This window comes from Meles meles, chromosome 20 (genome assembly GCF_922984935.1).
Source record: "Meles meles chromosome 20, mMelMel3.1 paternal haplotype, whole genome shotgun sequence".
Lineage (NCBI taxonomy): Eukaryota > Metazoa > Chordata > Mammalia > Carnivora > Mustelidae > Meles > Meles meles.
The window spans coordinates 2,510,273-2,538,260 of NC_060085.1; the positions used below are offsets into that span (position 1 = coordinate 2,510,273).

At 63.5% G+C, this 27,988-nt stretch overlaps 2 protein-coding genes across 3 annotated transcripts; both read right to left on the reverse strand.

The window, feature by feature from the left end:
- Positions 1–36: 36 nt before the first annotated feature.
- TBXA2R (thromboxane A2 receptor) lies at positions 37–21,186 on the reverse strand. Of its 2 annotated transcripts, XM_045991526.1 has the most exons (6): positions 21,175–21,186; positions 20,209–20,215; positions 19,469–19,473; positions 9,918–10,161; positions 4,973–5,842; positions 37–947 (listed from the first exon to the last, which is right to left on the reverse strand). In XM_045991526.1, exons 5-6 carry the CDS (start codon positions 5,756–5,758, stop codon positions 702–704), a joined length of 1,032 nt encoding a protein of 343 aa, XP_045847482.1. In that variant the 5' UTR covers positions 5,759–5,842; positions 9,918–10,161; positions 19,469–19,473; positions 20,209–20,215; positions 21,175–21,186; the 3' UTR covers positions 37–701. The 2 variants fall into 2 exon arrangements, with proteins under 2 accessions (XP_045847482.1, XP_045847481.1); XM_045991525.1 differs by lacking the exons at positions 19,469–19,473; positions 20,209–20,215; positions 21,175–21,186 and having other exon boundaries at positions 9,918–10,492.
- On the reverse strand, positions 14,348–27,737 carry CACTIN (cactin, spliceosome C complex subunit). Its single transcript, XM_045991524.1, has 10 exons — positions 27,531–27,737; positions 24,754–25,234; positions 22,145–22,240; positions 21,509–21,654; positions 20,438–20,600; positions 20,241–20,355; positions 16,717–16,909; positions 16,020–16,142; positions 15,618–15,901; positions 14,348–15,506 (listed from the first exon to the last, which is right to left on the reverse strand). Exons 1-10 carry the CDS (start codon positions 27,692–27,694, stop codon positions 15,016–15,018), a joined length of 2,256 nt encoding a protein of 751 aa, XP_045847480.1. The 5' UTR covers positions 27,695–27,737; the 3' UTR covers positions 14,348–15,015.
- Between the last annotated feature and the right edge of the window lie 251 nt (positions 27,738–27,988).

A 27,988-nucleotide genomic window follows, 5' to 3' on the forward strand; every position in this document is an offset into this window, starting at 1 on the left:
AAGTGCGAAGCCGGCCTGCATGGACCCTGCGCTCTGCAAAGCCTCAATCATCTGTCCCTTCAACCGATGTTTATTGAGCACCTACTATGGGCCAGGTGCGTTTGCCCGAGGCCGGGGAACCTTCAGTGTCCAGAGAACAAAATAGGCCCCCTTCTGCCCCCCGCCCCCAGCTCTGCTCCGGCTGCCGTGGGCACGTGGTCCAACGCGATCCAAGGCGCGAACATTAAAGACTGATGACTTCAGACCCGAAGGAAAGCACGGCCTGGGGGCAGTGATATATTTTGGCAAGGGAGGGGTCTCGCCCGTGCACACTCAGTATTTCCTAAGCAGAGCCTTCTTGGGTTGGGGTGTCCAAGGGGATCAACCGTACCCCAGAAAGAAGGTCCTAGTCAGGGGTCGGAGTCCCCCATTCCCAGAGGATTTCTGGAAGGGGAGGCTTGTGCGTCTCCTTTCCTCCGACACCCCTGACATGCCTGCTCGCCCTTCCTGGGGCCGGGAGGGGGCAGGGAGGGGGCCGGGGAAGGGGGATCCGGGGAGACTTAGGGGGTCCCCAAGGCTGCTGGAGAACAGCCCACAATCCTGCCGCTCCAAGGCTTGGTCCTTCTGAGACTCCGGGCTGCCGGAACCCCAGAACAGGCAGCTGTGCCCTCGGGAGGGACCGCCAGCGGGGGTGGGGGGAGCCCCCTCCCCAGCCGTGGGCTCTAGGGCACCGGTCGTCTCTGGGTGAGCTGCGGCTGCAGGGACAGCGACCTGGGCCGGGCGCTGAGGCGAGGGTGGAGGCGGCGGATCACGGCCCGGCGGAAGAGGATGTACACCCAGGGGTCGAGGATCTGGTTCCAGGTGGCCACGCGCAGGTAAATGAGCAGCTGCTGCTCGGTGGCTCGCGACAGCTGCCCGCTGGGGCTCATGGCGGGGGGGCTGCGCAGCACCGTCTGGGCGATGAAGACCTGCGGGGGTCAGAGCAGTGAGCCGGGTCGCCCGCCCCGCGGCCCACGCCCCACCCCCCCCACCCCCCCCCCCCGACCCTCCGCCGGTCCTGTCCCTGCCTTGCTGTGTGACCTGGGGAGGGCTGCCCGGCCTCTCTGAGCTCCAGCTGACGCCGCCGAGGCGCGGGGCGGGAGGGAGCCCTGGCGGGTGTGAGTGGGAGTCCGGGTGCCGGCCGCCTCGCTGGGCTCCGAAACCCCCTCCCATTCTAAACATCCAGGATGTGAAACTTTCCCACTGCACCCCAGATTCGTAGTTTTTATATTCTATGCTTTATTTAGCTTTTAAAAAAAAATATTTTATTTATTTATTTGACAGACAGAGATCACAAGTAGGCAGAGAGGCAGGCAGAGAGAGAAGAGGGAAGCAGGCTCCTGGTTGAGCAGAGAGCCCGATGCGGGGCTCGATCCCAGGACCCTGAGATCATGACCTGAGCCGAAGGCAGAGGCTTTAACCCACTGAGGCACCCAGGCGCCCCTGTATGTTTGATTTTAAATAACTTTATTTTATATTAAAATTTATATAATTTATGACATGGTGTTACACTAAATAATTCTACATTAAATTTGTATACTGAATTATTTAAATATATTTTGTCACTATTGAAATTTATGTTTAGTATGATATATATGTAATATAAGTTATTTACAAATATGGAAAAAGAAATTATTTAATAATTCACATTGTAAATTATCATTATAGTAATATACTAGAGGTATATATTATATAGTGTTTAAAATTATAGAATATTACAATATTACAATTTTATAGAAAATTACAATATTGTACAATTGTACAATAGTACAATCTACAATATAGAATATTACAATTATATTGTAATTACAATTACAATATAACTATATAATTTATATAATTAAACAAATTATAATACAACAATGTGATAGTCATAATGTATATTTTATAACTATAATTAAAATTTATATTAAGCATAATTATAATTCATATTGTGTTGTTAATACATTAAAGTAAGTTATTATGGTGAAATTATATTCATATTGGGGCACTTGGCTGGCTCATTCTGTGGACCGTGTAATTCCTGATCTTGGGGTTGTGAGTTCAAACCCCACATTGGGCACAGAGATGATTTAAGATCTTTTTGGGACATTTGGGTGGTTCAGTTGGTTAAGCGTCTGCTTTCATCTGCCTTCGGCTCAGGTCAGGATCCCTGGGTCCTGGGATCGAGCCCCGCATCGGGCTCCCTGCTCAGTGGGGAGCCTGCTTCTCCCTCTGCCTCTGCCTGGTGCTCCCCCCGCTTGTGCTCTCTCTTTCTGTCAAATAAATAAATAAAATCTTTTTTTTTTTTTTTAAAGAAAAGAATGTTTTTACCGGTGCCCACAGTGGGAGAAATAATAGGAAGGGGCACATTCGTGGCAGGTGAAAATGACACGGGACTCAGATCCTGGTGTCCACACAGGGAGTCCTGCCGACCCAGCCACGCCCATTTGTTTCCGGTGGCTGCTTTCCCACCCGGATGGGACGGCAGAGCTGAGTGTCTGTGACAGAGGCCATGCTTAAAATATTTACCGTATGGCCCGTTATGGAAAAGTTTCCCCACAAAGGGGACTCAGGAGTTGTTTAATGATTCAGTGATTCTACCTAAGGGAAGGGACGCCTTTCCCCTTATGCCCAGGGAGTGAACTCCTATTCATGCTTCAAAGCCCCAGCTCCAATGGTTCAGAGCGGGACAGAGCCCATTCTGGGCGTCCCAAGAGACTGGAGGCTGGGTGGCAGGGAGGAGAGCAAGGCGCGGCAGCATGGACGAGTCTGCTGGAGGTCAGCGTCCTGGGGAGGTGACGTGTCTGTGCATCTCACCCAGAGGAGGGAAGCAGAGAGCCAGCAAAGGAGCCAGTTCCTGGGGTGGGTCCCAGCCGCGGGCACCGATGGGTTCCCACAGGAGCAGCAGCCACAGGATGCTGCTTCTGGCTGGAAAATATGCTCTTGTCCTGCCCTTGAGGTGCCCTTCCCAAGCCGTTCTCATGGATGTTACCCTTCATATTTATTGGGCAGCACCCGAGTCAGGTCCTTCTCTGTCCATAGCCCTCCAGGGCTCCCATCTCCTGGGGGAGAAGCCCAAGTCCTCCCTGCAGTCCCCCCTAGTCCCCTCTCCGCCCTCCCCCCCTCCGTTTCTCCCCTGCACCCACTCTGTTCCTTCTCAGATCTTCTAACATGCCAGGCAGGGTCCTGCCCCAGGGCCTTTGCATGTGCTATGCCCTCTTCCTAGAATGCTTCCCCCCAGACCAGACCTCCACATAGTTCACTTCCTCACCTCTACCATGTCTTTGCTCAAATGTCACCTTCACTGAGAGGTCCCTGACCACCGTTGGGCCCAGTCTCTTGGGACGTCCAGATTGGGCCCGGCTCTGCTCTGAACCATTCCAGCGGGGGCTCTGAAGCATGGGTAGGAGTTTCACTGCTAGATAAAACCCAGGAAGGCATTCTAGATAGACTCTCCCTGAATTGTTAAACGACTCCTGGGGCCCCTTGGTGGCACACTTCTTCTTCAAGGGCCGTGGAATAACTTTTCTGAACACAGTCTCGGCCACAGCGAGGCTCTGCAGCTTCCGAGCAACAAGGAAGCACGTGGGTGTGGCTGTGTTCTCACAGGACTTTATTTCTGGATGTGGGAGTTTGCATTCCGTGGCATTGTTACATGCCACAAAATATCAAAATATGATGCTCCTTTCTTTGCGGTTTTCCTCTGACCCCTTACGTTTGTAAAAAATTCTGAGCAAAACAAAAAACACAAAGCAAAAGCAAAAAAACAAATTTGTGATCTTTCCATTTGCAGGGTTGTTGTTTTTTTCCCCCTAAGATTTTATTTTTAAGTCCTCTCTACACCCAACAGGGGCTCGAACTCACAACCCTGAACTAAAGAGTCACACGCTCCAACAGTTGAGCCCACCGGGCACCCCTGCAGGTTTGGTTTTTGTTCTAGCTCTTTTCACTTCCTACTACCGACCCCTTCCCGCATCCATACACGAGGTTTACGGCCCGCCGTCCCCACTGACAAGAGTTCCAAGAAGGATCTCTGTCACTTCTGTTCTCTGCAGTGTCTTCAGTGTCTGGACTAGAGCCTGGAACATAGGAGTCACTCATGAAATGTTTGCGGAAGGGGCAAATGATTAATGGGTTCATTTCCGTCTCACCGTAACTCGGAAGGGCAGACAGTTTTTAATGCCCCTCATCACCAAGGCTGGAGGAGGGGAGCCCAGAGCCAGAGTCACATAGCAAGTCCTTGCTGGGCATGAGTTGGACACTGAGTGTCTGACTTCAGACTCCAGACATGTCCTGATCAAATCAGAAATGGGAAAAAATACCACCCCAAATGGCCAACCACACTGATCAGTGGAAGGACTTCAGCCAAGCTTTCCGTCGAGTCGGAAAATCTGGCCAGAGCCGGGTTTCAGAACTAGTGCCTAGAACTAGGCACAAAGTAGGCTCGGGAAATGTTTGGTGATTCAGTGATACTACCTAGAATGCCTTCCTTCTTCTTGTTTAGTAGGTAAACTCCTATGTATCCTTCAAAACCCTAGCTCCAATACCCATTCTCTGGAAAACTTCCTCTGATACTCCAGACAGAACATGGGAGTCCCTCCCTGGACAACCCAGTCCTGACCCCAGCTGGGGGTCATCTGTGTCTTGTTCGTGAGCTCCTCAAGCAAGGACATTCGAACACTGGGGTCTGTGCCCACATTTTCTTGGGTGGATGAGAACCTGAGGATTTAAGTCCCCTGTGGAGGAGCGCCTGGGAGGCTCCATCGGTGAAGCATCTGCCTTCGGCCCAGGTCGTGATCCCGGGGTCCTGGGACGGAGCTCCGCATCGGGCTCCCTGATCCGCGGGAAGCCTGCTTCTCCCCCGCCCTCTGGCCCTCCCCGGGCTCTTGCTCGCGCTCTCTCCCTCCCAAATAAACCCGATCTCTAACGGTAAGGAAGCAAGCGCGCCGAGGTCGGCGGGGGCCGCACTCACCAGCAGCGGCATCCAGCAGATACTGGCCACCACCATGATGCCCGTGAGCTGCGCCATCATCTCGACCTCGCAGTCCCGCGGGCGCTGCTGGGCGGCCTCCCGGCCGTGGTAGACGTGGCACAGGGTGGCCACGCTGATCGTGTTGAGCAGGAAGGACAGCCCCACCGAGAAGCTGCCGAGGAGGGTGAAGAGCAGCCCGAAGGCCACGTCCCCGGGCTGGGCGCCGAGCGTGAGGAAGCACCAGGAGCCGGGGTACTGCACCGTGTAGCGGCCGACGCCCAGCAGGGGCAGCAGGCCCAGCGCCAGCGCCGACGCCCACACCAGCCCCACCGTGGCCCAGGCCCGGCGCTGCGAGGCCCCCGCGGGCCGCGAGAAGGGCCGGGTGATGCCCAGGTAGCGCTCCGAGGCCATGGCGGCCCCCAGCAGCAGCGGGCAGAGGCCGAAAAAGACCATGATGACGCCCATGAACTGGCAGAGGCGGCAGCTGGGGTCCACGGCGCGCCAGTCGAACAGGATGGCGTGCTGGGACACCACGATCGCGCCGGTGACCAGCAGCCCCATGAAGTCGGTGAGCACCAGGCCGCAGAGGAAGGTGAGGAAGGAGGACCGCGCCTGCGAGCTGCCCTGCCGCGCCCCCGCCAGCACGCTCAGGGCCAGCAGGTTGGACGCCAGGCCCACCGCGCAGAAGGAGGCCGCGAACCAGGGAGAGGCGATCAGGCGCCGCTCTTCCAGGGTGATGTTGGTGGGCCGGAAGCAGGGCCCCGGAGAGGTGCCATTGGGCCACATGGCGCCGGGGCGGGGAGCGGAGGGTCACCACCCCATCGGGCCGAGGCTGCGGGCTGGGGAGAGCTGGCGCTGGCTCAGGCACGCCTGGGGGAGCAGAGAGAAGATTTGCTGGTGAGTCATTGTGCGTTCGCCTCGGAGCGGCCCGGCGAACTCCTACGCCATCCTCAATACCCCACGTCAAACATCCCCTCTCTCGGGAAGCCTGTCCTGACTCCTCTCACTCCCCTCGCAAAATTACTCTCCCTGCCTCCGCCAGCTCCGGCCCTCCCCAGATTCAGGGACCCACTGGGGTGAGGACCCGTGCGGTCTGCTCTGCGGCCCCTGGAGAACACAGGGAGTCTTTTCTGAGTCACAGAGAAGAACCAAGGAGCTGTGGGCGGGAACCACCGTCCTGGCGGCCCCTGCGTGAGCCCAGGGCAAATGGTTTCTTCTCCCTGGGCTCCGGGGCCCCGCTGGCTCCTCAGCCGACGGCGGAACCCGGGGCCGATTTCAGCCGCTGGGAGACGGGATGTGTGCGAGGGGGGCAGGGCGGCGGGCGGGCGGCCGGAGGCCACCGGCTCTGAGGTCACCACTGCACCTGCACGTATGGGGGAGGCCTGACACCTTCAGCGTTTTTGGAAAACACTGTCTTGCCCATGTTGGGATCGTGTGGGTTTTCCCCCCGTTTCCATGGCATTTTTGAAAAAAGATTTTATTTATTTATTTGGCAGAGAGAGAGACAGCGAGAGGGAACACAAGCAGGGGGAATGGGAGAGGGAGAAGCAGGCTTCCCGCAGGGCAGAGAGCCCGATGCGGGGCTCGATCCCAGGACCCCGGGATCAAGACCCGAGCCGAAGGCAGAAGCTCCACGACTGAGCCCGCAGGCGCCCTGTGGCATTGGTTTATAGTGAAGAAATAAACCCAGAAATCTAGTTCCATTCTGGGAACAAAACCAGAAAAACCCAGTTCATCTGGAACGACAGACTCCCTGGGGACGAGCTAAAAATGGCAGTGAGAGGGACCTGTTCCCCTCTGGGGCTGCGGGAGGACGCTGCAGACGCCGGGCCTAGTTGCCGCGAGTGTGGACGGACAGACCAGACGTGGGATGTCGCGCAGAAACAAAGCAAGAGACCGTCCAGAGAACAGCTCCCAGTGCCAAGAAGGACACACCAGAGAGGCCGCTGGGGGCGCTGAGGCCTGACTGGCCGGTCCCTGGGCTCCTGCCCTGGGTCCACACCGCAGGTCCCCCTGTGTGGCCAGCGAGGCTGCCCAGGGGGAGGGCAGAGGGGACGCAGGTGAGCGGGTGTGGGCAGGACTAGGGCGGGCGGGCAGTTAGCACTCAACAAGCTCCTTCCATGACCCCCATTTTGCAGAAGGGGAAGACGGAGGCGCCAGAGAGGCCGAGTCTCTCGTCCGAGGCCCCACAGCCTGGCCTGAGTCGATCTGATGTAAATCCAGGCCTTGTTGTGGGCAAGCCCGTGCAAAAGCTTCGCAGTCCCGCCGGCCAGAGGGAGCCTTGATGTGGGGGTCCCCTTCCACAATTTGCTCTAAGGAAGGGCTGGAATTTTCTAAAAAGCGGGTCTGGCCAGATTTGAATCTGGGTGTTGCCATGAACCAGGTCACAGACCCCCCAGCGGGAGCTCCTGGTTCCCTTCTGTAGAATGGGCGGAGGGAATGAGCTACGCTGGGTTCAGGGCTTAGTGCCCTGTGGGCGCTCACTTCACGCCAGCCCTTGCTCCGCGTCCTGCTAACCGGTGCGCTGGCCTGGTCCCTCTGCTCAGCGACTCCCTATCGCTCCTCATGAATGATCCAGCCCCTGACAACCGCATTGACCTTTGCTCCCAGGCTGGGAGCCAAGGCCACGGCCACTTTGGTTGGAGGGGGTGCTGCATTGGGAAAACGGGGTCCAGAGAGAGGTGGGCGGCCATGCGGGGGCTGGTCACAGTGATCGCACCCTTACCCTCCACTGCAGAGCAAGGGGCGGGCTCTCTGCCGTCACAGACTTGGCCTACATTTGGATTCCTCCTAGGACGGGGCACTTGCTCCCTCGAGAACTGCTACACACTGTTTCTGAACCTTCCTGGGGACTTGGGCTGTGCCCGCGGCCCCTGCCTCGACCTCAGCCCGGAGGGACCGCCAGCTCCTCCTGGGGTTTCACGGCCCCAACGCTGCGTGCGAGCTCAGGCACTTCTCAATAGCCCTGGGGCCACATACCCTGAGATGCCTCGAGTCTCCCCTGCCTGGGAACAAACCTGTGACCCAGAGCCCTTGGCCCTGGGGGAGGCTGGAAACTGGCATGACTCTCTCTGGGCACAGCCTGTGGGTTTCCAGTCCCCCCGCCGCAACAGGTTCAGGTGATAGCCGCCGTCTCAAGTTCCCTAGGCACGCGGGCCAGGCCCGTACGGACCCCTGGCAAGGCCTCCTTTCCCCTCCGAAGTTGGCTGGGAGGGATGGCAGGCCCTCCCCTGCAGGGGGCTGTCAACGCTGTGCAAGGTCCAGAATCGGTCCTGTGTGGCCCTTGGGGGAGTACGCCCCCCTCTCTGCACCTCATGGGAGGCACGGACCCCCGATTCTCACCCCAGATTTCCTGTGCAAACCTAGGCTTTCATGGCCCAAGAGCAGGGAGGTTTGAGCTTTGAAGATCAGGGCTCTGGGATTCTAACAAGCTCCTGGTTCTGGAACCCAGGAGGCCTCAAGTCCAGAATTCCAAGGGGGAACGTGGCTGGGTCCTGGGATCCAGAACTTCCATCTCAGCTCCTGGAACCTTCTTGGAGGACATCAGTCCACCTGGGTGAGGCTGGGCCACCGCGGTGGGGGGTGGGGGAGCTCCACCCTGCCCCAGAGGCGCAGCACCAGGCTGGGCCCTCCCAAGCCCAGCCCCCAGTGGAATGTGATCCCTGGTTCCCAAGCGCCAGGCCCCACCCCTGCCTGCTGGTGGCTGCCGGCCCTGCTCTCCTCCGGCTCCGGCTCCGAAGTTAGCCAGCCCAGCCAGCCATCTCTCAACACGTCCGTCTCCCCCTCAACACTTCATCCCCCAGCTTGCCAGGCCGCCTGTCTCCAGGCCCACTCAGACACCATGCAGGGGCGAAGATGACCAGCCACCAGCTCGGACTGGAGTCCCTGATCTGCCATCGCCAAGCTGCAGGCCAACACCGCCAAGCCTGTGTCCCCCTCTCTGCAAAATGCAGAAAACGGGGACACAAAGTCACCTGCTGTATTCTGTATTCTGTCCGATTTACCCGGGCCTGACCCGTCCCCATGGGCCCTCTGCGCCCCCCCACCCCACGCCTGGAGAGCCTTGCCGGCTCCTGGGGTGCTCCCAGCTGGCCGTGTGCGTGGGAGGACAGCCCTGAGGTGGCCCCCTTCACATCTGCTGAGTCCTCCCAGCTCTGGCCAAGCGAATGCCGCCGCCCTTTGGCGTGAAGCTGCAGGGTCCAGGCCAGCCCATGCCTCGGGCAGCCTGGCAGGCCCATGGGCGGGGACCCCTCCACAGACACCCCTGGGAGACGCACACTTACGGGTAGGGCCCCTGTCAGCCCCCAGGCCTGCCCTTGCCGCCCCTCCCCACACCACAAGGCTTAATTTCCGGGAAACTTTCCTGTTTGTGACACCGACTGGGCCCCACCTCAGAGGGTGCAGAGGGGGGCCTCCACAGTCATTCCAGCTCGGCCCTGGGAGCCTCATTTCCTCATCTGTGCAATGGGCGCCCTCGAGGGCTCACCACTCAGCAGCCGGTGTGGGGCCCCGCACAGGAGGGCAGGTGTGGTGTGGGGTGAGGGGACCAGCCCCCGGGCCTTTGGCCGTGGCGAAGGATGGACGCCGGGGATGGCCACCGAGTTGGAGATGCCAGGCGTGCGCGGAGACCCCCGGGCGCGCGCCCACGCTCGCTCACGGCCGCACCCGGCGCCTCGCCCCCTCCTGCCACATCCGAGGACCCTGAGCGCTCGGCGCCCACGCAGGGAAACGCGCCCACAGCACACCCTCAGCCACGCTGGGACGGGCCCAGGGCGGGCAGTGGGGGCGCGACCGCCCCCTCCGGGCACAGACCGGGTCTCAACAACGCCCCCGCCCTGACACCCAGCACCTGGCCGCGGGGCCACACCCACAGCGGGGCGGGCCTCCGCGGGACACACCCCGCCCGCTCTCACGCCCCGCCCCTAACCTGGCGACCCGGCCTCACCTGGAGACGGTGACCGGTGGGACGCGCGGGGGGTCGCGCCTGTCGCGGGGCCCCGCGGGCGGGCCGGCGCCGGGCCCAGGCCAGGGAGGGCGGAGCGGGCAGCAGGGCGGTCCGGCGTCCCGGAGCCCCCGGGGAAACCGAGGCACGGCCAGGGGCGGGCCGCCCAGAGGACCCCGGCCTTTCACGTCCCCGCGGGGCACAGACGGAGGGCGCGGCAGCGCTGGACGCCGGGGTGCGCGAGGTCCTCCGGGGGTGGAGGAGGGGCGACGAGCCCGCGCTGCCCGAAAAGGGGGCCCGCGGGGGCTAAAAATAGCCCCGGCCCGGGGCTCCGATCCGCAGCCGGCGCCCTGTCTGTCCTTGTCTGTCTCTCCGGCCGTCTCTACGGGCCCCTCCCCCTGCACTGGCCACGCCCCTGTGGCCCGGCCTGGCTGATGGGGGGTCAGTGGGCAACCCCCAGCCCGCCCGGAAACCGGCGCAGCCGCCTGGGGGAGTGGGCGCGTCCCCCTGGGCTCAGGGCCAGGGATGCGGGCGGCCGGGGTGGTCCGCGCCCACACGGGAGCCTTCGGCCCGGGGCTGCCAGAACCGGGCCCGTCTTTGCGCTCCCGCCGCCCGGCCCCGCATTATTCACCATCTGGGCAGCACCCAGGGGCAGCCGGGGAGGGGCGGGGCCGGGGGCGGAACGGCCCGGGAGGCTCCCAGACCCCCGCCCAGGGGCCCAGGGCTCCAAGCTGGGGGACTGGTGGGCTGGGGCCTGGCACACAGTAGGGACCTAATAGATGCAGGGTGTGCTTCGAGGGGAGAGGCGCCGACTCAGGGAGCAGCTCTGTGGGCGCCCTGCGGAGACAGCCTTCCCCGCCCGTCCCCAGCAGGTCCGCAGGCCCTGGTGGAGGCTCTGGCATTCCAGGAAGGGGGTCCCCTGAGGTCAAAGGCTTGGAGAAGGCAGTGGGGCTGGAGGAGAAAGGGAAGCCCCCAGAGAGCTCCCTGCAGGCGGTGGGGAGGTCAGTCCCCAACCCCCTCCATCCCGCACGGGGGGGGGGGGGGGGGGGGGGGGGCTGGGTGCAGAAGGAAGTCCCAGCCAGTGACCCCGGGGAGGGAGCGAGAGTGAGCCCAGGGAACTGGGAGCGGGGCTTGGCACAGACAGGGTGGGCTTCCTTGAAGACCCCCAGACCCAGGGCTCTGGGCCAGGGTCTCATCAGCCACAGAGGCAGTGGGTTACCAGGCTGGGTGTGGCTGGAGGAAGGCCAGGTTAGGCCTCGAGTGGGTGCAGAGGGTCCAGTAGCTGAGGTCAGCCTTTGAAGCCACATGGACAGCAGGGTTTGGGTGTGAAGGGGTGACCCTGGGCCTCACTGGCCCCAAGTTAGGGCCTGCAGTGGGTCAGGGCTAGCTGGTTTGGCCTTGGCCCTGCCCCAGCCAGTCCTCAGGGGCCTGGGAAGGACACGTAAGGTCTGGCTCTGAGTGAGGACGTGCTTTTCTGCTCTCCCCTGCTTTGCGTGTCCTGACACCCCTCTTCTGGCTCCCCACCCCACCGTCCTTCCGGCCTCCGGGCCCCAGCGCGCAGCCAGCAGCCCCAGCGTCCTTCCGGACGGCCTCTCCCGTCCTGGCCCAGTGTCTGAGGATTCAGCCGTTAACTCTGGACTTCTCCTCCTTGGCGTGGGGTCTCCCCGGCTCCCATGCATCTGCCAGAGCCCTGGCTCCAAGGCCCCGCTTATGCAAAGCTGTGTTCTCCCAAGCAGACTCACCCCCTCACCACCACCCTCTCACCAAATCCTCTTTAAGAGCAACTCCGTGTCTTAGTCCACGTGGTGGGACAATCCTGCATCAGCTCTGCCCTCGAGGATGCCCTCCTGCTGGAGACAGAGCTGGACAGAGTCCAGCCCCCTGCGGCCAGGCCGGGGCCAGAGGAAGTGAGAGGGCTTAGGGCGGCCCAGAGATGAGCCAGGAAGGCATCCTGGGGGAAGGTGAGAACTGGGCTTTGTAGGACGAATAGGAGTGCCAGGGATCAGAGACACGCGGTCGTGGCAGAAATTACATTTAAAACTTTGGGGAGGAAAGGGAGCACGAGGCTTCGGGAAATTGCGAGGAAGCCAGATGGAGTGGAAAGAGGATGTGGAGCTGGGCTCCAGATGTGGGGGGACTTGAGGGACCCGGCTCCCTTCCCACTTCCTCTGCCCGAGATAACAGGGACAGCGTCCTTTCTGGGAACCGGCCACAGCAGGCGTCAGAGAGGGACACTTGCCCCGCACTGAGTCTGGGTGGCACCGCAACTCTGCAAGGCAGTGCGGGAAACTGACGGGCGCCCGGCCCGCTCCGTCGGTAGAGCACGCGACTCCTGATCTCCGGGCTGTGAGTTCCAGCCCCACGTTAGGTGTGTGGAGAGCTCTTAAAATGAATAGAATCTTGGGGCGCCTGGGTGGCTCAGTGGGTTAAAGCCTCCGCCTTCAGCTCAGGTCATGATCTCAGGGTCCTGGGATCGAGCCCCACATCGGGCTCTCTGCTCGGCGGGGAGCCTGCTTCCCTTCCTCTCTCTGCCTGCCTCTCTGCCTACTTGTGATCTCTGTCAAATAAATAAACTCTTAAAAAGAAGATTAAAAAAAATAGAATCTTAAAAAAAAAAGAAGGGGAAACTGAGGTCCGGAGGGAGGAAATGAGGTATCTAGGGCCACGTGTGGGTGAGATTTGCACACAGCTCTGGCTTCCGGCACCTCCGGCCTCCTTCCCAGCCCCGCCCCGAGCAGTCCACTAGGGAGGCTCAGGAGGACCAGATGGTGAGAACAGAGGCCAGGCTCAGGATGCGCCCCCCGGGGCTGGTTTCCGGTGGGGGCCAAGCAGGGAGGATCTATTCTTAGCCTCCGCAGCCCAGGGCAGGAAAAGGATGGGGTGGGGGTTGGGGGCAGCTTAAGGCACTGGGTGGACCCTGGGTCAGGAGGGTGGGGGCCAAGGGGTGGCCGGGTGGCCACGGCGCCTCCAGCCCGCCTCAAGGGTCGCCCCTGACACCCAGCTCACAGCCCTGTCCAGATCATCCACCCTCTCTGGCTCCCCAGGGCCCTGGAAAGAGTCCAGCCCCTGGGCTTGCCATCACCCCGCTGGCCCACTTTCCTGGGAGCACCCGCCGGCCTGTCCTCTGCCCAGCAGCCCCGCGCTGCCTCGCCCAGTCCGGCTCCTGCGCCCCATCTCCGGGAAGCCTTCCATGTGGCTTCTGGGGCCCCCGAGACCCGACGCCTCCCCCTGCTGCAGCCTGACCCCTTGGTCTGGGGTGTCTGGGCCCAGCCTCCGGCCTTCAGACCGGGCATCCCGGCTTCAACACGCACCTGGCGAGCCACGCTGTCCCCTCCTGGCGCAGCCCTCCCTTGGGGTCCACACCCTGCCGGGACTGCAGAGACGGGAGTTGGGACTCTCCTGGGAGCAGGTGGAGAAACTGAGGCTGGGGCACGGGGCGGAGAGCTGGGAGGTGGGATTCCCCTAGCTCTAGGCTCTAACCCGACCCCCACTTTCTAGGCTTGAAGGTGTGGGTCTCTGTGAGCCTCAGAAGCCCCAAACGGACACAGACGACGTTGCCCAGAGCCGGACGGTGTCCGGACACAGCCACCACCTTACCCAGCCGGTGACCAAGCGCCAGGCCAGGCTGAAGGGCCTCCTGGGTGTGCCCCAGACTCAGCCCCGCGCCCGGGGGCCTGCTCTGTGTGCAGTGAGAGTGCAGCGGCCCAGGTGTCACCGGTACCAACTGCAGAGCCACACGCAAGATTCGAAGATCGTCCCGGCAGTCAGAGATGGACGAGTGACGTCCGTCAGGGCGGGGCAGGGGCAGGACGTGCTCCGTGTGCCGCCCTGCCCCGCACCAGCTGCCGCCCTGGCTCGCAGCTCGGAGGCCCCTCGACCAGACCCACGTCCCCGCCGCTGCCGTGGGCGCGTGAAGCGGGGCAGGACAAAGGAGAGGCCGGTCTGCACCAGGCGCTCCTGGGCTAGGACTAACACAGGGCTGGGGGCGCCCGGTGGCCCAGAGACGGTCAGTCTGGGCCACGGACAACAGGCCGGATGGTTCCCCTTCAGGAGGGTGGCCTAGGCACTGTGGGGGGCCAAGCAGCGTCCCTGCCCCCCTTCCTGGCCCAGGCCTCCTCCTCCACGTGACCGTGGACCGCCAGGCCCTGGCGAGGGACAGCAGCTCCTCAGCTCCCAGCACGTGTGCTCGAGCCGGCCGGGCACTGCCGGGAGGACGGGCGGCCGCGGGCAGACGGAGACCGGGACACCTGCGGACAGCGGGAGGCTTCCCGAGGGACGGACACGGACGAGTTGTAGGCGCTGCGGTTAAAGATCTTCTCGCCCTGGCGGTGCTGTGTGTCCTGCGCCCACAGAGGACGGGACAATGGGACTGCCTGTGGCGGCAGGGCCCGGGACTCCAGACCGTCTGTGCCGCATTTCCGGAAGGCTGGAAATAGTCTAAAATAAAGTGTTTATTAGAAAAACATGCAACTTCGTGAGTAGACCAATTCGATGAAAATAAGACATTTCCCCCCACCTAAAAAAAGTCATTTTAGAGAAACAACCTAAAATGTTTCCAGATGGAACACGGCACGTGGGTGTGGCCCCCAGGGGAGCCGGCGCCGGGGGTCGCCCCCCTTTGGGCGGGAACCGTCTCTGGAACCAAGTGTCGGAAGCCACGGTCCTGGGGCCGCGTGTGGGTGTTGGGGGGCCGCACCTGTCAGCCCCGCAGCCGAGCTCGGCCACTTGCAGGACGCCAGGGCAGTCTCGGGCCAGCCGGGCGGCGGTCCCCAGCAGCGCAGCTGTCCCGACAGGGGGGAGCACCCAGGCCCGGTGGGGGAGCCGGCGCCTCACTCGGAGAGCATCTCTGCGGGCCCCGGGCTGCTGCTGGGCACACCGGCAGAGGGGTCGTGCACGCCCACCTGGGGGGAGTGGGGGACACCGACCCGCGGCAGCACCAGGCCAGCCCGGGCAAGGGCCGGGGGCGGGGGTCCGCCCTGGACGCGGGTCCCCGCCCCCTCAGCGCTCCAGGGCAGGTTCTCCGGGCCTCCCCCCCCCTCCACCTCTGGGCGAGGCGAAGGCCCCCTCTCGGCGCAGCGGCCGCGGCTGGGAGGGCCGGCGGTCAGCGGCGGTAGCGGTAGCGCTTGAAGTGGAACCAGAGCTGGAAGATGCCGTTGGCGAACTGGCAGCGGAAGCCGTGGCGGTGCGAGTACTCCCACTCGCGGCTGACGATCTTGAAGGCGATGTCCTCGTAGGGCGGCCCCGCGTGGAAGCGCAGCGTGGCGAAGTCCCTGTTGTCGGCGCACGCCTCCAGGAAGTACTCGGGCGTGGAGCGCTTGTCGATGAGGTCGGGGTAGAAGATGTTGAACTTGTAGCCCTGCACGATCTTGGGCGGCGGGTTGTCGAAGTCGTAGTGCGTCTGGTTGTACTTGTTCCACTCGAAGCCCGTGTGCACGCGGTTGAAGAAGCGCGGCTTGCGCGGCCGGTACTTGTCGGCCCACAGGTAGGCCTTGCCCGTCAGCGGCATCTCCACGCTGAACTGCGCCTCGTCCTGGCCCATGCCCTCCTTGGCCCGCCGGAAGAAGATGTCCTCGGCGCTCTCGCTGGCGTCGCCTGCCGGCAGGGCGGTGTCAGCAGGGCTGGGGGTGGGCGCAGGGCCCTGTCCCCGCTCCCCGCCCCTCCCCCGCCCCTGGGGGCAGAGGGCACGGGTCCCCTCGGCCGCACCTGTGACCTGGAGCTGCTGGCGGGACAGCTGCAGCCGCTGCGCGTCCTCGTCGGGCTCCAGCACGTGCGCGTCCAGCGGCAGCTCGTGCGCCGTGAGCAGCCGGGGACTGTACTTGCCGGCGTCGTAGTCGTCCAGGCTCTGCTGGATCAGGTCCTCCTCCATGAGCACCGTCTCCCCGTCCGCCTCGCCCTCTGCGGGCGCTGCCCCTTCCGCCTCAGGATCCCCGCAGCCGCCCTCCGACGAGGGCCCGGGCGGGGTGGGTGCCGGGTCCTCCGGCTCCAGGCTGCGGAAGGGAGAGGGCTGGGCTGGGCCGCGCGGCAGCAGGGCTGGGGACCGGGCGGCCCGGGGGCCCCAACGGGCCCTTGGCTGAGGAGGGGCGTGGGGGACAGGAGGCCGCCTACCTGTGGCCGGGCGACGGGGGCTCCTGCTTGAGGATGGGGAACAGGGGCTCGCTCTCCACGCCCTGCTCCTGCTTCAGCTTGTACAGCTTCTGCCGCAGCACGTCCTGGTGCCGCTCCCGGAGCCTGCAACACCGCCTGGCCGTCAGCCCCCGCCCCGGCCGGTGTCCTGACCCCCTTTCCTGGCAAGGGTCCTGGGAGCCGGGGACAGCGACAAGCGGCGCCTGCCCAGGCCGTGTCCTCACGCTCCAGGCTGTGGAGGACAGAGGGTGCTGGGGGGCTGCAGAGGTCTATGGCCGCGGTGGGGGGGCTGCTGGGGGCCGCGCTTCAGTCACAAGAAAACGGGACTCAGGTCACAGACCCTGCCGGGAACGGCCCTCCAGGGCTGGGAAGGGCGGAGCCCCATAGCAGGGACTCGTGTGCCCTGGGAGCCACCAGGCCCGGCCGAACAGGACCCGGGAGGCCGGCAGGGGGAATGAACGCGGAGACGGCTAGCACAGCCAGGCGCTGTGTTTACACACTGCGGCCAAACACGCAGAGAATCTGTACACAGAGGGTGTGGGGTGGGCGGGAGGCGGGTGGCCTTAGGGCCTGCGGTGTGGTGTCTCCGGACCCGGGAGACGGGGGCCAGACGCGGCTGGAGGCCCCCCCACCAGCCCCACGTGGGACCCCGACCCCCGCAGGGCCGGGCGGTGCTGACCTGGCCCGTGCCATGTGGGCGCGGAGCTGCTGCAGGAGGCTCTCCCAGTAGCCCATGTCCAGGTTGGGGCCCCCGGCCCGGATTTTGCCCTCGATGCCCTGGAAGATGACCTGCAGCTGGCTATACGTCTTGCCCTTGAAGACCGACTGCACGTCGGAGCTGACCGAGGCGTTGACCCCCTCTCGCCGCTCCCCTGCGGGGGACGGGCCGCTCAGCAAAGGGGCAGGGGCCGGACCCTTCCCTTTGCCCACACGGCTCTTCCTCAGGTCCCGGGGTCCTGCCTCCTCCCGGCCTCCCGGCCACCCCGCCTCTGGCTGGATCCTTCTAACACGTGACGGGGACTCCGGGCCACGGACCTTCCCTGGGATGGTTCTGACTCCACGGATGGGGGAGCCAGGCAGGTGTTTCCAGCCTCTCCCTGATCCGACCCTCAGGCCAAGTCCGAGCGCCTCGGCCTGGCACACCCGGCCTGCAACCCCCCCCCGCACTGCAAGAGCAGGGAGGAAGCACCTGAGCACCCGACCCGGGAACTCAGACCCTGCTCGGTCAGCCGCGGCTGGTGACCTTGGGGAAGTGGGTCACCGTTTCTGGGCTGGGTTTTTCCCTCAGTAAGGAAAGCTGGTCATTTCCGGGGCTCTGCAAAATCCCAACACTGCCCCAAGGCAAGCGTGTCCCCCTGTCCTGCATCCATCACGAGCTGGGAGCCCAGGGACATGGCCTGTGTCCTTGGAAGGAGGTCCCTGAGGGCGGGCCTGGGCATAGCCTGACCCTACCCGCTCTGGCACACCAGCTTCCTTACCGGACAGCAGACACCAAGCCCTGCCACAGGGCCTTCGCACAGTGTTGCTTCCCACCAGCAACGTGATCCTCCTGGTCCATTTTGCCTCCCAGACTGTTCCCCTTGGCCTGGAAGCCTGATTTGTGGCTTCCCCAGGGTGGGGACCTCGCGGGGCTTTGGAACGCTGCCTCCCTGGCACCGAGCTGGGCCTGCGGGAGCTGAGTGCAGCTGCTGACGAAGGCAGGGGCGCACGAGCAGCACACGCCCCCGCTTGACAACCGGCTTCAGCAGCCCTCCCACTGGACACAGGGTCGCAGCTGGTCAGACAGGATCACAGAGGACCCAAGTCCTAGCCACCCGGCGCGGGGTCCTAGAATCAGCACCTAGAGACCCAACCCCCCTGCCAGACAGCAGCGCGTCTCCAGGCGGTCCCAGACTCTGGCTGAGTCTGTGACAGGCACAGAAACATTACGGGACCAGGACTGAATTCAGCGACAACTCCCACCACCCGCGTTCACACACATGGAACTCACAACCCACCCAGCCAGCCCCCGCCGGCGCGGCCCCCGCGTGAGCCCCGCTCTGCCACATGGCTTGAAGAAAGTCCGGTCCCGGGTCCCGAACGCACAGGGCCCGGTTGGATCCCGACGGGGGCCAGAGTGGCTCCACCGCGCGGCTAGAGACTCTCTGGGACAGTGCTCAGGACAGAGGGCAGCACCACGGGCAGCACCCACAGCGAACGGTAGTGGGGGGCCTGCCGCAGACGACCACTCTTACCACACAGTTGGAACTTCCCAATTACCGACAAGAGAAAGAATAAAAGGCCCGACTTGATTTGTAAAGATGACACATGGTGATTGGCGGGTCTCTAGAACAGAGGCGCAGAGACCTCTTGGAAATCATGCTGAAGGGAGACGCGGAAAAGCAAGTTCGTCTCTGAGGACAGCCAGGGCCCGCTGGGACCCCTGCTGTAGCAGGCGAGGAGGGAAAGCAGGCAGCGGGGCCTCTGCCATCCCTGGGAGAAGAGAAGCGGCCGCGCAAGGGGGCGACCAGCGAGGGAGCCCAGCGCAGCAGCGGCCGGCCAGAGACTCGGGGGGGGGGGGGGACTCAGGACAGGGGAGCTGTGCGAAAGGGGACACACAAGTGGCGCCCTCACTCTTCCCCAGCGGGGGGCGGGGTGGGGTCAGGTGTTCTGCGTCCGAAGGAGAAGGCCCTACCCCCGGAGTTCTAGCCCGAGCCCCGCTGCCCGCAGCCACAGGGGAGGCCAAACACATTTCCTGATGCGCGTGACGTCGGAGAATTCCTGCTTTCCGCCAGAAGCCAGAGACTCCTGGAGGACGCGTCCCACCGAGGCGAGGGCACAAAGCACTCGGAAGGAAGATGTGGGGTCCCAGGAGCAGCTCCAGCACGAGAGAGAGAAGGGGAGCCGCGGGCGACACAGATGGCACAGGGACGAGGAGAAAGGGGCCCGAGGGGCGGCTCCAATGAGTCGGGCCACCTCAGCAGGGGAGCTGGAGGGCTGGGGAGGCCTGGGGTCCGCAGCGGCCACAAACGGCCACGAGTGCGACACCCTCGGGCACACGGGCTGGCACGGCTTCCAGGGGACGACCGCCATTTCCTTGCTGCTTCCCCCGACACTCCTGAAGGTGTCTTGTCACCCCCAGGGGACAAAAGGGACAACTGCGCTCTCAGGAGGTCGCCGAGCTGCCTGGTAGGCTGGATCCGCACTCAGGGCCACACCTGCCCTGGCCAGCGCCCCCGCAGCCAGCAGCCAGAGTTCTAGAACCAGGCCACTGCCACCGGAAATACCTCCTCATACGTCTCTGAGAGCAAAGAATTTCCTTTTCTTTCTCCTGAAGTCACTACAGGACGTGTCCTGCCGAGACGACAAGGACACAAGAAAACAAATCACCACTCACAAAGACGATGAAAGACATTCCTCCCTTTCCTAAGAAGAGGAAACCAGCCCCCCACCCCCTCTGAGCAAAACAGGCCTGGGGGAGGGGAGAGCGCGTGTCCTGTCCTCGGCCACCACCAGGCCCACCAGGCCTGAGAGACGGCGGAGCGTAGGACCGCCCATGAGGCTCCCGGGAATCAGGCGCTATTGAAGCGGTGGCCTCGAGGGGCAGGAAAGCAGTCGCTGTAAGCCTCGGGAACAGTGGTTCTCACCCAGGGCAAGTCTGTCCCCAGGGGACACCAGGGGATGTCTGGGGACACCTGCAGCTGTCATGACTGCAGCTGCTCACGACGCAGAACAGGTCGGGGCCCAGTGTCTGCCTGAGAAAGTTCAAGAAACCCAGCTCCAGGGCTCGCTCCCTCAGAGCTCATGTGTGAGGCCGCCTCCAGAAAAAGAAAGTGAATGACAAAAAGCATCAGGTCCAACGTTCGGGAGCTCCAGGGACTTCCCAGCAGAGCAGAACACACCCAGGCTCTAGCAAAAACTTGAAACCCAAACAAACAAGCCCCCGCGGGGCGCCACTCCCACAAAAGCCGGTGGCCTAGTGGTTAAAGGAAGCGGTGGGTCCACGCTGGGCTCTGAGCCCCCACCCATTCAGGGGCCAGAGCACCTGCTGCTGCCCCCTGGTGGCTCCCAGAGAGGCCCCTCCAGAGAGCCAGGGATACCCCACATGGGGAAACCAAGATAGGCAGGGAGCACCGGACCAAGGCAGCTCCCCGCAGACCCAGCCCCGTGTGCCTAAGAGCACGCCAGGCACTTTCTGGCTTCCCTGCCCCAGCCCTGGGTTACCGGGGCCCTTGCCCGAGGCTTCCAGCTTGCGGAGCTTGGCGATCTCGTCTTCCGTGATGGTGGTCATGTCCCGCCAGAAGTCCGCGTTCTTGCCCTGCTCCAGCTCCATGTACACCTGGGGAGGGGCGTGCAGGGGGCTGAGCGCGGCCAAGGGCTGCTCCAGGAGCCCGGGTGCAAGCAGCGGGGCCGGCCGGTACCTGGATGTCCTCCAGCAGGTCCTCCATGTCCGCTACGGTGAGGCCGTTGAGGAAGGTGTACGGCTCGTGCATCTCCACGGCCAGGTCGTCGTCCTCGGCGCTGATGTACTTGGCCAGCAGGTCGATGGGCTTAGCCCGCCCGTCCCGGATGCGGATCTTGGAGCTGCCAGGGAGCAGGGAAGTGTTGTCAGAGCCCAGGGTGCGCGCTGGCCCCTCCTGAAGACCCTGCCCTGGAGGTGGGGCCTGCGGGAGCCGGGGGAGGGGCCAGGCCTGCAGCCATGGTGGTCAAAGAAGTCTTCCCGGAAGAGGGGGTACCGGGCAGAGGAGCAAGACCGGTGACAGACCCAGGCCCGGACCCCGGCAAGTGAAGAGCAGCGGTGGGAGCGGAGCAGGGCGGGGGGGCACGGAGGGGTGGGGAGGACACCCCCTCCCGGTGGACGCACTGCCGGGGCGGGCGATGGAAGCCTCCGTGCTACACCGTGGAGACGCGTGTCAGAGGCTGAGGCTGGTCCAACCCGAGGGCGCCTGGAACCAGGCAGGTCCGAGCCCTGGGGGCTGGTGCGGCCAGAAGGCGGCAGGACAGAGAGGGGGCAGAACGGGCTCCCTGGGCACACACGCCAGGCCTGGGGCTCAGACACCTGCTGTGTGGCCTCAGGCGCTCCCGAGTCCGTGTGTGTGTGACCGGGCCTGATGAGCAGACGCTCCGGGGGGCTGGGGGCGGACAGGGAGGACCATACCAGCCCGGGCTCTAGCAACCTGCTCGCTCGTGTAGCAGCACTACGCACGGCAAAGATCGGTCAGATGTCTCCTTGGCACGCGACTCGACAGGGGAGACGGAAGTGAAGTGGCGCACACAGCGGGGGCCGGCCCCAGAAAGGGGGTCAGGGAGGGACTCTCTGAGGAGGTGATTGGGGGAGACCTGAAGGGAAAAGGGGACCAGCCAGAGCAGAAGACTCCAGGCACTGGAAAGAGCATGTACAAAGGCCCTGAGGCACACAGGGCTCCCCGTATTGGGCCCAGAAAGAGGGCGGCGGGCGGCGGAGACAGCACCGAGTCCGCGGGGGCGCGTACCGCAGCTTGGCCTGCTGCAGGTGGAAGTTGTCCTCCTGCTCCTCCCACGTCTTGAAGTGCTCCGCCTCCTTCTCCCGCTGCAGCATCTCCAGCTCCTGCTCCCGCATGGCCTTCTCCCGCTCCCGCTCCAGCCGCAGCTGCTTCACCTGGGGGCGCAGGGGAGGGACGGGGGGTAGACACAGGCCAGAACCACCAGAAGGGGGTCTCATGGGTCCTGCCCTGTACTCTCTTTGGCCATGGGGTACCCTGGGGTCACGGGGGAGAGGACCCAGGCGTGGCCCCAGCCCATCGGCCCCCGGCCCCGGGCCTGGTTTGGTCAGGGAAGCCAGAGGCTTCACACAGATCTTAAGACAGAGAAAGAGTCCCTCTGCGGGAGACACAGCTGCCTGCAGCAGCCACGGTCGTTCTGGTCCCCGTGAAGGAAGTGTCTGAGACTAGAGCCCAGAGGTCAGCAGAACGGAGAGGTGGAGGGAGACAGCTTGCTGGAGGCACTGCCCAAAGCCCTGGATCCAGCTGTGCCTGAAGCCAGCCAGTTCCCCTGGACTTTCTGTGTAAGCCCATCAGGCCTCCCTTGACCTTCGGGCCCTCACGAGGGAAGGGCCCCAGACCCCACAGACACAGGCCAAGGGCATCCACCTTCTGCAGCTCCAGGCGATTGTCCTCTTGGATTCTCTTGTTCCGCTCCTTCAGCTCCTTCTCCTCCAGGTGGCTGATCCCCTTCTTCTCCAGGGCCTGGAAGGGCCAAGCACACGCCCACTGAGCGCAGATGCCTCCCACCTTCCCAGGCGCCCCTGCACGATGCCGATCGAGACCCCCAGGCTGGACGGTGTCTCTGGAGATAAGACGAGAGAAGTGAGCCGCCCACGGCTGCACCTCGCGGACCACCGCTGAACACGCTGCCCCCTCAGGGCCCCCAGACTGGACACGAGAGAACGCAGCGCTCTGGAGCGGCCTCCAGCATGGGTGAGGCGCGCGCCGCCCGCCCCAGGGGGCTCCCGGGGGCCACTTGCCCTGGTTCACACAGAAGCCCTGCTGGGCCAGCTCGGGGTGGGGGGGTGGAAGCCCCCAGCAGCTCAGACGTGCACCACGTGTGGGCAGAGGCAGGACAGCGAAGCAAGGAGAGACAGACTCAAGGCACACTTGCCCAGGGCACCTCTGGGGCTCACAGGCCCCCGGGGCACCGCGCACCGCAGCAGATGGCTCCTCCCTGTGTGTCCTCGTCTGGTGGAGGGTGCTTGGGGCATAGGGCTGGAGACCCCTCAGGCCCCTGGACAGCCCCCTGGACAGCCCCCACAGTCCCTGCCTGCGCCGGGCGCTAAGCCTGCACACACAGATGAGTGCTCCCCTGCCCCACCCCGGGCCCCGCGGGCTGTGCGAGGACGCCCCGGGGCCCAGGAAAACGTGCCTCTGGTGGGACACGAGCTTGCCCAGCTCAGGCCACCCCCGGACGTCTGGACCGCTCCTTGGCCTCCCCAGCCTCAGCCCAGGCCGCGCCTTAACGGTGACCGTACTTGTCACCTACAGCCACATAGAAAAGCAACTGGGGTACGGGCGAGGAGGCAGGCAGCCTTGGTTCTGGTCACACTCTGCCACCCGTGAGCAGGGAGACCACGGGCCAGACACTTGGTGGTCTGGAGCAGATGAGACCACGTGAGGGAGAATCGAGGTGCGCACAGCACGCGGCATGACGGCCGGCATGGAGTGCGCGTCACCGTTCCTCCTGGGGACTGTCCACGCTGCCGGCCGGCGGCCCTGGGAAGAGGGGACAGACGTGCGATGCTGCCCAAACTGTGGGCCTGTCTAGAGAGGCCTCAGGGCTGAGCAGGGGTCAAGCCCCCCCATGCTTATCACTGGAGGGACTGATGATGCTCTCCCTGGCGAATTCCCCAAAGCCAGTGTGGGTTCCAAGAAAGACTTGGTGTGGAAATGCCCAAGCACGTGTGTACAAACCACCCCGAACCCGCTCACTCGACACTCGCCGAGCGCCGACCACGCGCCAGCTCTGGGGACAGAGTCCGCCCCCTGGGGCTCAGTCCGGCAGGAATCGCACATTAGGAAGCAGACCGTGTTCAGATGTTCGCTCCGCAGCAAGACCTTCCGGGGCCTGCCTAGTTCAAGCCACAGCCGTGGCCGCCGGACGCCTGTCCGCCTTCCCTCCTGCCTTCCCTCCTCCGCACACTTCTGCTTATTTACAGCCTCTCCCCCAGGAGGCCGCGGGCTCCACAGGGGCTCCGTCTCTCCAGCTCCCTGACGCAGGGCCGGCCACACGGCCCCCGGCACCAGCAAGTGCACGGGACAGGCGAGTCAGTGAGGTGCGAGGAGGGGACGTGCGAGGCCACGGGAAGGTGGCACGGGCTCAGCGTGTTCTAGACAAAGGCCCGAGGGCACGTGGTGAGCGGAAAACGCCACGGCGTCCGGTCGTGCCCGGCTGCTCTCGCCACCCCAGGCCACCCGGCTCCCCGCAGCGAACAGGGGATGTGTTATAGTTGAACCGTGTCCTCTGGAAAGGTGGGTCGCCGTCCCAACCTCGGAACCCGGGAAGGGGATTTTATGTGGAAACGGGGTCTCTGCAGACGGAATGAGTTAAGACACGGTCACGGGGTGAGGCTGGGCTCTAAACCAACGGCCGGTGACCTCACGACAAAGAAAGGGGGACACACAGGCAAGACGGCCATGCGACGGTGACAACACAGGCTGGGGTGAAGCAGCCACAAGCCAAGAGTCCCCAGCAGCCACCAGCAGCCGGAGGTAGGGGGAATCTCTAGAGCCTCCGGAGGGAGCGGGACGCTGCCGACAGCGGGGGCCTCCACTGCTGGGCGCCAAACCCTGCAGCTTTCAGTCCCGGGCGCGAGGCCGCCGCACGGGCCGCACGCCGCACGGGTGGCAGAGTGTGACCAGAACCAGCGGTGAGTGACCCGGGAGCGAGACGTCAGCATCGAGGTGACCGAGCACCTGTTCACTGGGATGCGGTCTCGGGCGCGTGGTGCCGAGAACCTGCTCTCCCGCCACGGTGAGCCGACCCGGTGTTCTGGGCGCAGCACCTGCGGTCTCGGCCGACGGGAACGTTTCCGCAGGAAAAGCCGGTGGCCAGCAGGGCGCGAGCGCACGTGGATGATAAACTCTCTGCGGCCTAGCGGCGCCCGGGAACGCGTGCTGCGAGCGCCGACTCCCACGTCCGAGACGGACGTCATGAGAGGCGCGCGGCAAACTCACGAGAGGGGCCGAAGCGGGTGCGACGGGCTCACCTTGTTCCAGATGAAGGTGCCCAGGAGGTTGTTGTCGCCGAATGGGTTGTCGGTGTTGGTGTAGCCCATGTACTCCTCCCCCCAGCCCATCTTCTCCCGCTTCTTCCGCTCCTTGGCCTCCTTCTTGGCCAGCCGCCGCGCCCGCTTCTCCTCGGGGGTCTCGAAGGCCTTCATCAGCTCCTCCTGCTGCTTCCGCTCCTCCCGCAGCCGCAGCCGCTCCTGCAAGCTCTGCTGTTGGCTCAGGGTCGCCGCCACCTCCCGAGGGCTCTGGGAGCGGGCTGGGGAGGCCGAGCTGGACGCCGAGGAGCCGGGGGACCAAGAGCGTGTCCGCCGCCGGCGGGCCCATCGGCCTCGCTGCTGCTCCTGCCGCTCGTCATCCGAGTCGGACTGAGAGGACCGGTCCTGTGAGCGCCAGCGCGGTGGCAGTGGGCTCGGGCTCTGCCTCCTTCGCCGCTGCCATCTTTCTTCCTCTGAATCCGACCTGTGGAGGGAATCGCAGAGGTCTGCTTACTGCCAGCCAGTCTTTCGTGTGACAGATGTTTCTATAGCATCTGCTGTGCAGGGGGCAGTTGTAGGTTCTGGGGACACGGCAGGCACCAGCAGAGATACTCACGGTCCCTGCCTTTGAGAGGCTCACATCAGCACAGACACACAGCGCGACACGACATGGCATTAGGAGATGGAATCTGAGGAGGCAACTGCAGGAAATGGGGAGGACGCTACAGGGAGAGAGCGCTCCATGAAGACGGCATAGCAAGAGCAAAGGCCCTGGGGCAGGAATTTATGTGGCTCATTCAAGAAGCAGCAGGAGGCCCAGGTGGCAAGTGTGAACGACGGGGAGTGAGGGAGGGAGTGAGGGCAGGGAGGTAGGCTGGGGCCAGGTGGTGCCGGAGCTATAAATGTAGAAACCAGAGGACCTGATCTGTTCAAGGTGCCAAGAGGGAACCTATAGGACAAGGTCCCACAGGATGGACAAGAGTGAACTGGAGTAAGACGGGCGGGACTGAAATGCCAGGCAAAACCACTGTGAGCGGGCAACGGAACGCACGAGCCATAAGGACGGATTCTGTAACGGTCAGGGCCCTTCGAATGTATAGAGGAACAAGTCTCTGTATTTCGTTAAGTGTTCCACCTGTTGAGCTCGCATCAAAAAATCTACACCATGGAAACCGATTATTTTGGAGTCTCTGTAGGCAGACTATACACTTGACCCAGTTTTCACTAACACTGCTAACTCAAATTACACGTCCGGGACGGCTGACTACAGTAACTCAAACATCAGGAAACGGCAGATACGAAAGATGCGCGGATGACCACAGGACTGCTGCTGTACGTGAACCCGTGTGGAGAACAGCAACGCCACGGGCTCACCGCAGAGCCAGCCAACTTGCCCTGTACAGAGCCAGACGGCCGAGGACGTGAGCCTGCCGCTCCGCCGCTGCAGAGCAAAAGTGGCTCTGGACAGGCGGGAACAACTGGGCATGGCCGGACCCCGATAAGTTTTCACTTCCACACACCAAAACTTGGGACGTATTCAAGAATCTCATAAAATTTTGACATCTCAGGAAATACCATTCCTCTTCCGACTTTTCCCCTCACCAGCTAAAAATGTAAAAACCAGGGGCGCCTGGGTGGCTCAGCTGGTTAAGCGTTTGCCTTCAGCTTAGTCATGATCTCAGGGTCCTGGGACAGAGTCCCGCCTTGGGGGGGTGTCCCTGCTCAGCGGAGAGCCTGCTTCTCCCTCTGCCCTTCCCCCTCGCTCATGCATGTGCGCCCACATGCTCTCATACACGAACGAAATCTTAAAAAAAAAACACGTTAAAACCATTCTCGGCTCACAGGCTGCAGGTTGTCAAGCCGAGGGAAATCAACTACAGCCACTGTGGCCACGGTATGACCAGGCCGACAGGGTCGGAGACAATGTGCCAGGAAAAGCCCAAGGGAGGTCATGAGTACACAGAGGAGCAAACGTGGACCACAGGGGGGCAGGGAGTGGCCAGAGGGTCACCGCCAGATAGGGGTTGAGTGGGCACAGGGACCTAGGTCTGGAAGGCAGTCCCTGGCACCGTCTGCTCCCTCCCTGCTGGAGCGGACTCAAGCCAAGCCTGGACAGGTGTCCGAAAGGACACGACCGTGGGCCGTGGCGAAGCTGAGACCCAGGTCCTTGGAGTCAACCCAGGCCTGCCACCTGTCACCAAAAGCGCCTTCCTCTGACTCCCACTTCCAACAGCAGGTGGTGTCGCCCCTACTTAGAAAGAAAATCCCTCTCAAATCTGCCCTTTCCCCACCGTGCCTCCCACTGCCTCTCTGCTCTGAACGCCACCACCATCTGTTGCCTAGACAACCGTACCATCCTCCTCCTGCCTGTTGTCACTCCTGCCAACCTCCTCGGTCCCTTCCCCACGCGAAAACCGGAAGAAGTTCCACAAGGTAAGCCAGACTACATCACTCAATATCCTCCCCTGGCTTCGTACTTCCCTCCGAAGAGCGGCCAAATCCCGCGCCACGGTACACCGAACTGCACGATCCGCTCCCTTCTTACCGCCCCGACCTCCTCTCCAACTTCCCCTCCGCCCCGCCTCGCTCACTACGCTCCTCTACTGTCCCTCCAACCACCAGGTGCCCTGCCTGGAGCGCCTCTCGCTCTCCTCGCTGCCTAACGGTGACCCTCAGCCGACGTCCCCTTCTCCAAGAAGCCTTCTCTGACGAATTCGAGGATCTCTGGCTCCCCGCGGGCGGGAGCCGGATCCCCAGCGCCGTTCACGCAGCCTCCCTACCTGCGCTCCCGGCTCTGCCTCCGCCTGCGCCGTGCTTCGTCGTCCCGGCGCCGGCGGTTTCGCCGTCCATGGCTCCCGCTCCGACTTCGGCTCCGACTCCCGCTCCGTTGTCTGCGGCCCCTACGACCAGCCGACCGCGAGCGCGAGCGTGTATCCCGACCCATCAGCTGAGACCGTGGCGGCAGCGTTGACACAAATATCCGGGGCCCGCGCCGGGGGCCTTCCTCCCCTGCGGCGCGCGCCGGGCTGCCCCATCCGCGCCTGAGCCGGGAGAAGGAAACCCGTCTCGCTGCCCCATCCCTCGGGGGCTCCGACGCGCTGTAACTTCTCCACTGCCCTCAAACGTGGTCCGTGTGACGGACTCCGGTCGGGCTATCGTCTCCAGAGTTGGGGGCTCGGCCTTTAGGCAGTTCTAGGGGCAGCCCCATGTCGATCCTCCCGCCTAGGAGAGGGGGCCC